We start from the raw sequence: 13,404 nt of genomic DNA on the forward strand, positions 1-13,404 counted from the left end.
TGAGAGATCTGGAGAATGTGCTGGCCAGGGCAGCAGTCGAACATTTTATCTATCCAAGAAGGCCTGTACAGTACCTACAACATGCGGTCGTGCATTATCCTGCTGAAATTTAGGGTTTTGCAGGTATCGAATGAAAGGTACAGCCACGGGTCGTAACACATATAAAATGTAACGTCCACTGTTCAAAGTGCCATCAATGCGAACAAGAGGTGACCGAGACATGTAACCAATGGCGACCCATACCATCACGCCGGGTGCTATGCCAGTATGGCAATGACGAATGGACGCTTCCAATGTGCGTTCACCGCGATGTCGCGAAACATGGATGCGACCATCATAATGCTGTAAAGAGAACCTGGATCCATACGAAAAAATGACGTTTTGCCATTCGTACACCCAGGTTCGTCATTGAGTACACCATCGCAGCCGCTCCTGCCTGTGATGCAGCGTCAAGGGTAACAGCAGCCATGGTTTCCGAGCTGATAGTCCATGCTGCAGCAAACGTCGTCTAACTGTTTGTGCAGATGGTTATTGTCTTGCAAACGTCCCCATCTGTTGACTCAGGGATCGAGACGTGGCAGCACGATCCGTTACAGCCATGCAGATAAGATGCCTGTCATCTCGACTGCTAGCGATAGGATAGACCGAAATCGCGATAGGCTACAATTCGACCTTTATCAAAATCTGAAACTTGATGGTACGCATTTCTCCTCGTTACACGAGGTATCACAACAAGGTTTCACCAGGCAACGCCGGTCACCTGCTGTTTGTTTATGAGAAATCGGTTGGAATCTTTCCTCATGTCAGCTCATTGTAGGTGTCGCCACCGGCGCCAACCTTGTGTGAACGCTCTGAAAAGCTAATCATTTGCATATCACAGCATCTTCTTCCTGTTGGTTAAATTTCGCGCCTCTAGCACGTCATCTTCGTGGTGTAGCAATTTTAATGGCCAGTAATATAATTTTGCACTTACATTCAGTGGTATTGTGCATACTGTCTGTTAGATGTGTCGCAAATACAACTAGTAGGATAGAAGTAACAAATTATAGTCATGCCTCAACCAGTACTTTTACTACATGAACAGCAGGAGAGTAATAAGTGATAAACATTCCTCCAATCATCATTTTGTAGGGGTAGTCAGCGAGAACAAATTTTGTAAAAGTTTGAAATTTAGTTTGCAAGTCGCTAAGAGCACTCATTTACAAATACTGCATGGATAAAGTCTAGGAATTAACGAGTCATGGTCTATACTCGTTCTTCATTAGCACGCCTTTCACAGCTATGTGGTTCTTACCCCTGCAGTGATTGTTGCCTGATAGTAAGATTTATAAGATTTATATGTATCACGTTTGGTTGAAACTGATCCACTGATTTAGGAGGAGACATGGAACACACACACACACACACACACACACACACACACACACACACATAAACACAAACACACACATCTCTTTATATAATATGTATGGATAATTGTCCTACTAGCAGATGACAGAAATTTTATTATGTGCTAAGGGAACAAAATTTTATTTTTTGTGTCTGCTTATGAAAGTTAATTGACATACACTGCACATTACAGAAGTCCTAAGATAGAACCCTGTGGAATAATCTAATTCTAGAATGCTTTTGCTTTGTAATGGATGCAAATTTGATACACTTTTCTTTGTAGGATGTGGATTAGGTAATCTGATGGCTATCTATCTGCAGTGTCAACTATTTCATGGTAATTTGATCGTACTGTAGTTATTATAACTGAGAAAACATTTTCTATTGTCACATTCACTAATTGTGATGTATCACCTCTGAGGTTCAATGTAGCTTCTTATACTGGCAGTTCTCTTGGAAATTTGAAATCCGTGTCACTGAGATTGTTTTTAAATTATCTTGTATATTACCTTCCCACAGCTTCCTGAAAAGCCCACCAATTACATAAAGCAGTAGATCAGCACTACTGTTTTATTTCCTTTCTTGTGTTAGTGATTGAGAATGGCATAATAAAGTCTATGTAGGGAATTATCACTCTGGAGGTATCCACCCTAATGTTGTTGCAGCATAAAATGGTAAAGCAATTGGGAACTGAAAATTAATAATCTTTGGATAGAACCCAGAATTTGTTTTAGACCAGAAACCTTTTTCACTGGTAGACCAGTAATGATGTCTGAGTAAAGAGTTTTCTATATCAAAGGATATCATAATCTACATGTAGTATTCAGACCGCTTCTTCCTTATTTCCAAATCCAGGAACGATGGCGGTTCGCGCAGGTCGAGAAACAGGTGTGGAATGCATTGTTGCCGGTTTCATGTGAAAGTTGTGGTACCCAAATAAAGACGTTTTGCCTTTTTTTGTAAGCATCTATCCTGCAAATTATGTCTCGCACTCAGCTATGTAGAATTTTTTGCTTACCACCAGCAACAGCCATGGGAACTCTAAACTAATGGAACCATAATTCACTAACTAAATCACTATAATCACGTTTAATGCTCGAAGTGGGTACGGCATTTCCAGCAGAGTTCTCAGAACACTATTTAACGCTCACTGGCTGTCATAAAACGCATGATGTAGGTGTGCAACGAGCCTAAACTCGATCGGCATCATTTCTGATTCCAACTTCAGAGTCCAAAGAACTCTTCTCTGAAAATACATTATACTCAAGATGAAAATTCAGTCTGTGATGTGACAGAAAGAACTGAAATGTCAAGACTGATTCAAACTGGACATCAACAGAACAAAAGACGATGTCACCATCAAATTCGTGTGTTCACACTAGATGGAAAGTCAACATGTCATATGGTTGAAATCAGATAATGGGACACCATCCATTGTAGGCTACAAAATGTCAGAATACAGTATCAGAATTAAGGAACTAGCAATGATAAAGTTTATGAAGGCCCAATGAAACTTCATAATTCATATTCTTGAAAAATTTGGTATTTTAAACTGCTGAGAAGTGAAACAAAAGGGAAAGTTTTCAAAAAATTTCAAAACATTGACATTTATTTGGTTGAGAAAATACATACATACTAACAAAAAATGGCTCTGAGCACTATGGGACTTAACTTCTAAGGTCATCAGTCCCCTAGAACTTAAACCTAACTACCCTAAGGACATCACACACATCCATACTCGAGGCAGGATTCGAACCTGCGACCGTAGTGCTCGCGCAGTTCCAGACCGTAGCACCTACAACCACTTGGCCACAATGGCCAGCCATATTAACACATCGATTATGTTTACAAAGCAATACTTGCTGCTTTTGATTTCCTCCATTGTTATAATTTTCTTTCTAAGTACCCACAACGCCAGAAAAGCCTTATTTCTCCAACAACAGAACTGCCTTCTATTAAGATATATAGAAAGATATTTAATGAAAATGGTTTCATAAATCCATATTCGTATTTATTCTCAATTTAAGCTTTTTCTTTGTCCAAGTATTTTAAAATCTGAGTCATTTTCCGATTTCAAATATCAGATCTCTTTTGTCGAAGAACACTCATGGAAAAAAATGTCAGAGAGATTTTGCAACATTTCAGTATGTCACAAAAGCAAAGCAGACAACAAAACAAAGATTAATAATCACAAATGCATGAATTACAAAACAAAGACTAACAATTCCAATCGGTTGACTTATGATGTTATGTAGCAGGGGACAAAACAGTCTCCCTACCATCAGCGCCAAAACTTTCTTCCTGAGAAACACTGGCGTCTCGTTCCGCCCCCTTCCATTTGAAATACACTGTGGGGTGTCTTGACCTTCCGTTCCATCCTGTTTCGTGACGTCGATAGTGTATCACTTCATAGTAACTATGTCAATATTTCAACGTACTGCGATACATTCACTTTGGTGAAGTACACTAATAATAAATTATGGCTAATAATCTTCTTTGAACATAATACCACAGTTACAAAGTAAAAAAAAATTAAAAGCCTCCATCACAAATCGCAATTTCTGATAAGGTACTTTATGTAAAGAAATGCATGTTAGGAGAAAATCACGTATTTTGAAAAAAGGTGACTGTTCCTGCTCCTCCTCTTAACGCTGAATTGTTGCTGTTTCTATGTAATACTTCAAAGAGTGTATTTAACTTTGTACATCACATTATCTACAGCCTACCTAGGTCATAATGTCAAAGTCATAACTTATTTAATACGAACATAAGTGCTATCGTTTAGTAGAATTTACATCTCCAAATTCAAATATCCTGGCTAATAAGGAACATCTGGGTAAGGTTTGGCAAGGGCGTGCCCGTATGATGTGATTGTACAGAGGACAGTGCAGATGTCAGCAATGGATCATCATGACTGTGGGCTCCCATATGACTTCTAAATCCTAGATAGAGATGCATAAGCACCTGGCAATTTTTTTACCTCTAGAATTCAACAATTTTTCAGCCATTTGTAGAGTACAAATAAAGAACAACAACAACCAACTATTTTTGGTTATTACTGTTCCCCAAGATACAACTAAGAAATTGTAAACCTGATGCAGGTCATCATTCTCATTTGTGGGTTTAATTTTAAATCGACTCTGTTTTATATCTTGCTCTTTATTCACATGCATTGTATCTTGCTCTTTATTCACGTGCATTGTGGTTACAAACGATGATTCCATTGGTTTTACTGTGAGGTGCTTAGGTTAGGAAATAAACCCCGCAATACAGAATATGTGCGAAACGTGCGTTAAAATCCTAGCAAAATTTTAGTTCTTACCAAGCCATATTCTGTGCCCGGTTGCTGGACATCATCTTCTTTTTCACATAAAGGCGATTCAGTTAGTATACGCTAAGTATTTTTGTCAGTTACGATGAAAACTTAATCTACTGACGAACAGTAGCACATTACACATTACGTACGTCGACTTCAAAACTTGTTACCATGGTTACTGTTTGCAACAAACGCCACCTGCGTGTTCGATTAATCGTTTGGTGCGTATTATCGATGTACTTGCCAATTTGTTGACCATCGATATTTTGAGTCAGGAGCTTCATGCTGGGCGGTGTTATATATATAGTAACACGGAATGTTGTGTGGAAGTATGCGGTGGAGTTTTTGAGTAGCGAAGAAGAAATACTCGATTTGGAAGTAACACAACTATCTCGGATTGATCTGGAGCCCGCATTCAGCATTGTTGTGAATTCTATTAATGAGTTTAATATCATTAATGAGAAGATAAACGTGTATTGGAATACTTTATCCCATTAGCCCACAACATTTCGAAACACCTTCGGCGTAACAATGTACACTTTACGTATCAGATCATCAGTGCGTGTTTTTCACCGTATTTTACAGAATTTGTGAGCTATTAGGACACTGTAATGATGGACAGCGTACAATACAAAAAGCTTCAGAATGACCATGTATCAAATCTTAATGGAACAACTCGTTTTGAAACCATATTACAAGTGGCACCTATCCCATTCTCAACATTACTTTCGTTGTTAGCGGTACCGCTATTGGTGTCCGTGAGATGCGGAAGCCGCACAGCATACTTTGTTAAGTTTTCTGCCGAATTTTGTGTATTAGTTTTGCCTATTACTTTAACACTGACAGTCTTTAATGATGCGTTACATTTGGTTATTATTTTCTTAATGTTGCTGGTGTCATTAGCAACATATACACACACAAGAAACTGTCATCGCACAGATTATCTTAACTATTTACAAGAACTTTGGGTATCAAAAATTTCTTCTAAGAATTTACCCTTTGTAACCATGTTCAGAGCAATAACGAACTTGGTAACTGTGCTGTGTATATTAGCCGTGGATTTCACAATTTTTCCACGAAAGTTTGCAAAAACAGAATATTTTGGCTATTCGGTAATGGATGTAGGTGTAGGTTTGTTCTGCATTTCAAATGCAATTGTTTCTCCTGAAGTTAGACATGCAAATAATCTGGCATATAATTCCGCAAAATATATTTTAAAGAGTGTAATTAGCTGTCTACCACTATTTGTCCTTGGAGTAGCAAGGTTTTTCACGTTGACAACCATTGAATATCAGGTACATGTTACAGAATATGGTGTTCACTGGAATTTTTTTCTAACCCTTGCTTTTGTGAAGATTTTTTCATCTGTGATACTATATTTAATCGGCTTTGAATATGTGGGATTATTGTCACTATTAGTGTCATTTTTTCATCAGTGTTTTCTGAATGCTGGCATTCAAGATTTGGTACTCTCTCACAACAACACACGATCCAGTTTTTTGACAGCCAACTGTGAAGGACTTGCTTCACTAGCAGGTTACCTAGCTATTTATTTTGCCGGAATGTATATTGGTAGAATTATCAGAGATACAGGGAGTCTTTTCTGTGACTATGTGCACTTAACATTAAAACTTGGACTTGGAATTGTGATTATGTGGGAAAGTACAATTTTAGCAGAGTACTATTTTGGGGTATCACGCAGACTTGCGAATACTGGCTATGTCATTTGGGTTCTGTGTGTATCACTCATATTCTTCGAAATGTTTTTGTTTTGCTCTCTTGCAGTTCATTCTATAAAAATGTATACAACTAAAATGACGAGACAGTTTGAAATTAATTATGTACCAATGCTGTATGATGCTGTGAATTTTAATGGCCTGGCATGTTTCCTGTTCGCAAATATTCTTACTGGTGTAGTAAATTTATGCTTCTACACACTAACCTTTTCAAAATTTTCTAGTTTTATCATGGTCATATTGTACATGGGCACTGTATGTTTAAGTATTGCAACACTGTACTGGAAGAAAATAAAGCTTAAATTTTGGTGAAAATTGTTTTGGTTTGAAACATGAATTATGTGAAATGTAGATGATATGATGGTATTAAAAAAATTAAAATATTCCATTGACTTTGTATGGAGATAATTTGATTGCCATCCAGAACATTAAGAGATTTATTGAGGTGATGCTGCAGTGAGACAGAACTTATATTCAGTAGGAGGAGAGGGTTTCAAATATGCGTTCAACTATCATCACTTAAATTTTCTATATTAAGGCTGAGGTGTTAAGTTCAACTAGGCCACTGCCAAAAATAAAAGTGGCAGGGAAGAACACTTATAAAGATAAGATGAGAGGAATTAGTAATGGAAAATTCCTAATTTTGTATAAATAGTCCTCATTTGGTTGAATGATTTTTGTGGTCGTGGACTATCTTGCAGCTGATGAAGGGGATTAGCATGCTTACTAAAAGTATGAATTTTTTTAAAACTAATGACTGATTGTATATAAAGATGACATCTTGAGCTGTTGTGTTTTCTGTTGGATATCAGTGTCGTCCATGAAGGCGAGCCATATTATTGAAATGTTGTGCATGGTCAATGCTGATATCCAGCAGAATACCTGACACCCCAAGATGTCAACAGATTGGCAGGAAAGCCTGAAGAATTACAGTAAAATGGCTGATGAAGCATACATATTCTTCAGTGAGATCTGAACTTACAGCGAAGTCATCCTTCTGTTCGAAAAGTGACCACATTTTGCTGAACTTATCACCTGCTACTGTGTTGGCCATTCTATCATTGCCATAATATTATGGCTAAGGTAGATAATTTGGAAACTGAAAAATAAGTTTAGGTCCAGCTTCTAGGTGGAATGAATTTCCTGGGCTCGAAAACTGAATTTACTAACTCGATGTTGTACCTTAAGTGAGATTCATGCCGAATATTTCATCAAAATGATAAAAAAATAATGAGTGTATTTCTGGAGCCAATCTGTTTCTTAAAGTGAACCAAGAATGTCACACACTTGTAAAGCATGGTCTGCTGTCAGCTGACTGTTAAAAACATGGTACAGGCAGATTCTAAGTTGACCAGGGGCGAAATAGCAAAAGAATTTGTCAGTGAGTTATGTACCCATTTAAGTAAACTGGGATGAAACATTGCACAGTGACAGTAAAAATTTGCCTTTGATGTCCTGAAGAAATGAAACCAATGAATGTGTGCAATGTAAGTTTTTTTTTTTTTCTTCTAGCTGCTGTATCATCAAAAGAAGCAGCAGCTGTCATAAAAAGGCTTAGATTGTGATTGTTAAGCAACACTGTTTTTCAGTCTCTAATAACCAAAAGATCAAACAGTATTATTTATTTGTAATGATTACCACATGACCACTAAGGATTCTGTGTCACAAAAACCAAAAGGTGTCTTATGCTTTAGGCAGCAAGGAACCAGAATAACAATAAGAGCAGGAGGGTCAGAAAGCTGAATGTTGGGTGTAGCTTCTATGGAGCTTTGTACAGTTGGTTTGTATGAGAGCGTCGCACAAATGCGCAACAAACTTAGTAACAAAAGCTGTAATTGAGGTGGTGTGCATCATGGGGGGGTTTACTACTTCCTCACATATACATCTCTCAAAATGACCACAATGAGAAATTAGCGCTAATACAGAGGCTTACCGATGGTCATTTTTCTTATGCACCATTTGCGAGTGGAACAGGGAAGGGAGGGTTCAGAAGGTGATATCAGAAGTGTCTTCCATCACACACCATTCGGTGGCTTGTGGAGTACAATGTAGATCCTGTATCCCCTATCTTTATCACTTAATGGGTAATCTAAGTCGTGGTTCATGGTGCCCTGTCTCAGTTGCAGATTGCCTAAGTAACAGCTTCCAGGGGCTACAAAAATGTGATTTTCAGTATTTCATATAATTACTGATCCAAAAGCTAGGGAAGGTTAAAGGAATAATGAAATTTGTTTGACATGTGTAGTGCATTTGTCAAAGAAACAACATATTAGAGGCTAGCCTGACCAGCTCTATAGTACTACTACAGCATTTATAGCCCTGAAGTAAGCATGATGGCAGAGACCGAATGAACTGAGAGAGGACGTGTATCTTGTATCATTACTAGTCATTTCCTTTCCTGTTCCACTCACAAATAGTGTGTAGGAAAAATGACTGTCTACATACCTCCATTCAAGCCCTAATTTCTCTTACCTTTGTTTTCCATATATGAAAAGTGGCAGCAATAGAATCATTCTGCAGTCAGCTTAAAATTCCGGTTCTCTAAATTTTCTCAGTAATGTTCCTCAAAAAGAATGTCACCTTCCCTCCAGGGTTTCCCATTGGGGTTCTTGAATCATCTCCGTAGCACTTACATGTTGACTGAACCTCCCAGTAACAAATCTAGTGGCCCGCCTCTGAATCACTTCATTATCTTTCTGTAATCCAACCTGGTGGGGATCCCAAACACTCTAGCACTATTCAAGATTGGTTCACACTAGTGTACCATACACAGTATCCTTTACAGATGGACCACACTTTACTAAAATTTTCCCAATAAACTGAAGTCTGTTATTCGCCATCACTATTAAAATCCAGCAATACGTACTGTGGGGTAAGTTTAATGTAGCATTCAAAGTAGTTTCTGCTAAAGTTCTGTCTCCATCATATATAGCATTTAGGGATCATCAGAATAGGATAAGGAAGTCTGAGGTGTGTAGCAATTCATATGAAATATCATTTCCCCCCCTCCGTATGTAATGTGGACTTGTGCACTTCACAAAATGAAAAAAACAGTATTCTATGACTATAATAGCAATGTGTCACGTTGAAATTGGCATCTCATACAAATACATTGGCCTATCACTTTGTAGGGATATGAAGTGGAAGAATCATATAGGCTCAGTCGTGGATAAAGAGGTGGTAGACTTCAGTTTATCGACAGAATGCTAGAGAAGCGCAGTCAGTCAACAAAGGAGAGTGGTTACAAATCACTCATGTGACTGGTTCTAGAATATTGCTCCAGTGTGTGGGACCCTTGCCAAATAGGATTAACAGAGTTCGGCATGGCAGGTAAGAAATCGTGTTGCGTAAATGTTTGATCACTTATCTTTCGTTGTACTGTGCACTACAAAAGTTCCACCTACCTCAGTACGGAGTCTGATCACGAGCCCGTTTCTCTGCATACGTAGATACTGTCCAGACAATGTTAAAAGCAGTGTTGAAGAAAAACACCATCAGTACTTACGTTTGCAAAGTCTGAATAAACTCTGGTAGCAAACTATCCTGTAATATCTTATAACAAATTTCGGGTGGAGGGCATTTGCTTCATCTCTTCACAAAAATGACCAAATTCAGCAATGAGTTCTTTATTTTCTTTAGGTTCAAAATTAAACACTTGCCATCAGCTTGTATTCAATTAATGAATGTTATCACTGTCCTCAGCTCACAGTTCATACAACCCATTAGACACACACGCACAGGCAGGCAGAAAGCCAGAAATATACAAGTCTGACCCGAATTATTACGCTATTTACAGTCATTACTCTTCAAATGTATGAGTGAGTTGAATGTCCCTATGGTGAAATGTCCAAGTGATGGTAAAATTTGTTCCATCCTTGTGTGGCAACATCCTGTCAGTGGTCACCACAGTAGCAATGACATGTTCTGTGAGCTGTTCCAGTGTTCTCGGTGTGGGGATATGTAAACACGGTCCTTAATGCACCCCAAAAGGAAAAAATCACAAGGCATTAGGTCTGGCAATGTAGGGAGTCAAGGGAACAAAGTCACATCATCTTAACTGCTACGCCTAATTCACTGATGGAGAAGTTGGTCATTTAGTTAGCTATGAACTTTGATGCTCCAATGAGGGCTTGTCCCTGTCTTGTTGGAAGATTAAATTCTCAGAGTCAGCAGTTGGTTGTGGTAACAACCACAACTGGAGCATATCAAGATAAGAGGTACCCATCACAGTCTTTTCACAGAAAAAAAAAAAAAAAAAAATGGTACATACAGCCTTGTCTGTGACACTGCACAGAAAACATTAATCTTTGACAAATGTAGTTCTTGTGCCACAAATTGATGAGGATTGTGGCAATTAGCCCTTCCATTTATGAAAGGTCGCTTTGTTGCTTGATATCAGCTTCAAGGTGAAATATTCATGCTCTTGCTTTGTCGCCATTTGTCAAGGCACTGCACTTGGAACTTGAACTGGTGGGCACAAAGCAAACTCAGTGAGTGTACAGTTCTATTCATGCATCGGTCATATTTACACAGGTAGTACTTTGGAAAATATAGACCTATGAAAATAATGAATGATTTGTAGTAGCCCTATATTATCAGAGATTGAAGTCACTTTAAATGTCTGAAAATACCCTGGGATCAATTGGGCACAGAGTACTGAAAGGATTCATTAATTATTTCTGACATCCACTGAGATACCAATGCCCATATTGTGTATGTCCATAGGTGGTAATAGGGTGAATGGCTGTGTTTACTAATGACATATTTCACTCCTCACCAGTTTCCACCAAGTTATATGCATTAACTGTCGGAATGTGTGTGTCACTAATGCTAATGGCATGTTTTTTATTGTGCCAGTATATGACCCTACATACACACAGGCTCCCAGAGACATTCTTAGGCACTCCCCCATCTATTCCTCCTAGATTTTTTCTTTTCTTTTTTTTCCCCAGTGCACTACAATATTTGAGGGATTTTGTCAACACTTACCCCCAGAGTGAAGTTATAGATCAGTTTGTTCCAACTGTAACCCATGGGGCACAAGTGCCCACCAAGCAGTCGCAGGTGTTAGGATATCCTCCAGGTGGCTTTATTGCATCATGTTTGTGTCTTGTTCTGTTGCACTAACTCAGCCTCTCTCACTGACATGAGCCACTTTAAATAATATGCATATGATTCTTCAGTGTGTGGATTTACTGATTACTAACATCTGTAATAAAATTAACATATTCACAAACAAATTGTATATATTTAATAGGATGGTTGGTACAGAAAATTTAACTTCTTTCAGATGTCATTCACTGTTGGACAATTACCTCCAGGCACATGGTTTGTGGTTTATTTACAAAAGTTGTGCAGCTTTGATGGAGATTTGAGGCAATGATTAAGGACTGGCAAGTCCTAGAAAATAAATTGAAATGATATAACACTTCATTTTCGTATACTCCATATGCTCCACCACTGCCTGTGAACTGCTGGCAAGCTGGTAAACTTGTACAGCCTGTCACAGAGAGCAAGGCACACATCTCTGCACCTCAACAAGATTCTTCTGAGCCATTGTCCAATTCTGCCCATTTGTTCTTGTGGGAAGAGGGAATGAAAATAATTTAGGAGTAAATGAGACAACTGACCAGATAGTAGTTTGAGACACCACCCAAAACGCACAAATAAGAATAAGAATGAAAATCACACATACAGCCCGCTACTTTATGCCAGCTAAACACGCAGCGACTGCAGTTTGGCAGGTAGATTGGGGTGAGGGTTTGTGTCAGATGGTTAGTAGAGGGAGGAGAAAAGGTTGGCAGGGGTGGCTGACTGCTTGGAGGGAGGCAGCAGACGTGTGAGACAGCAGTGCAGGAGGAGAGGTAGCATGTGTACAGGGTGGGATGTGACACATAGTCACTTGAGCCGATGAATTTGTACAGCTTACATTCACGATGATCAGGAGGAGGGGACGTAGGACACAGGAAAGGTAGTCTGTTGGGTAGAGGTTGCAGGTGCAGTGGGTTAGAGGAGATAAGAGTCCAGGAGTATTACGGGAGTGAACGTTATGTTCCAGTGACAACTCCCATCCACACAGTTCAGAAGATCTGGTCCTGGGGTGGAAGAATTGATACAGTACTGGTTGTTGAAGCATGTTGTTCTAACAGCAAGTTCCGCCACAGGGTGGTAAACTCTGCTCTAATTGAGAAAAATGGCACTGTGGTTGGCACACTGGACTTGCATTCAGATTCAAATCCTCCCTCCAGCCATCCAGATTCAGGTGTTTCCCTAAACCACTCTTAGGTGAATACTGGGATGGTTGCTATGAAAAGGGCATGATCGACTTTCTTTCCCATCCATTCCTAATCATAGCTTGTGCTTTATCTTGGATGACTGTGGTGTCAATGGGATGTTAAACTCTAATCTTTCTTCTATGTTTTTTAATCTTTTCTGGGCTGGTGTGGCCATTCATTCTGGTGGCCAAGCCCACATAAAATGATGTGCAGACATTGCAGCAGAGTTGTGTATGATGTTGCTGCTTTCACAAGTGGCCCTGCCTCTCATGGGATAAGATAAGCCAGTGGGACAACTATTGTAGGACATGCTGCGTGGTTGAATTGGGCAAGTCTTGCACCTGGGTCTTCCACTGGCATATAACACCTATGCCAACCTCTTGCTCAAGTTCAGTGGCTGCTTCACAACCTATACCACGTATCTCCTTCCCTCCAGCACTGTTTTTCCTGAAATATATAAATGGGAGTTGTCCTTTCAACACATCCTTCACTCCCATAATCCTCCTGGGCTAAATCTCCTGTAACCCACTTCATCCACAGCCTCTACCCAACAGCCTGTCTTTCCTCTGTCATGCACCCCCTCACAATCCATTCCTCCACATTATCTACATTGTGCGCCATACAAACTCTTCAGCTCCAGTGCCTGTGTGTTGTATCCCTATCCTGTATGCCTTCTGCATTTCCATCC

The 13,404-nt window shown here is 39.2% G+C and overlaps 2 protein-coding genes across 4 annotated transcripts in view; one reads left to right on the forward strand and one right to left on the reverse strand.

Annotated features, from left to right (window-relative positions):
- Window positions 1-4,876, reverse strand: part of LOC126335371 (CBY1-interacting BAR domain-containing protein 1) — a 219,290-nt gene extending 214,414 nt beyond the window's left edge. For 2 of the 3 annotated variants that reach the window (XM_049998577.1, XM_049998579.1), the window contains exon 1: window positions 4,712-4,864. In XM_049998577.1, coding sequence (XP_049854534.1) covers window positions 4,712-4,746 — 35 coding nt within the window. In that variant the 5' untranslated portion in view covers window positions 4,747-4,864. Of the gene's footprint in view, window positions 1-4,711 lie in introns of all 3 variants that reach the window. The other variant, XM_049998578.1, reaches the window with a different exon arrangement.
- An 85-nt stretch (window positions 4,877-4,961) lies between these two features.
- LOC126336685 (uncharacterized) lies at window positions 4,962-6,820 on the forward strand. Its single transcript, XM_050000634.1, has one exon. The coding sequence runs from the start codon at window positions 5,317-5,319 to the stop codon at window positions 6,751-6,753; it is 1,437 nt and encodes a 478-aa protein (XP_049856591.1). The 5' UTR covers window positions 4,962-5,316; the 3' UTR covers window positions 6,754-6,820.
- Window positions 6,821-13,404: the final 6,584 nt, after the last annotated feature.

The sequence above is a fragment of the Schistocerca gregaria genome, chromosome 2 (assembly GCF_023897955.1).
Source record: "Schistocerca gregaria isolate iqSchGreg1 chromosome 2, iqSchGreg1.2, whole genome shotgun sequence".
NCBI lineage: Eukaryota > Metazoa > Arthropoda > Insecta > Orthoptera > Acrididae > Schistocerca > Schistocerca gregaria.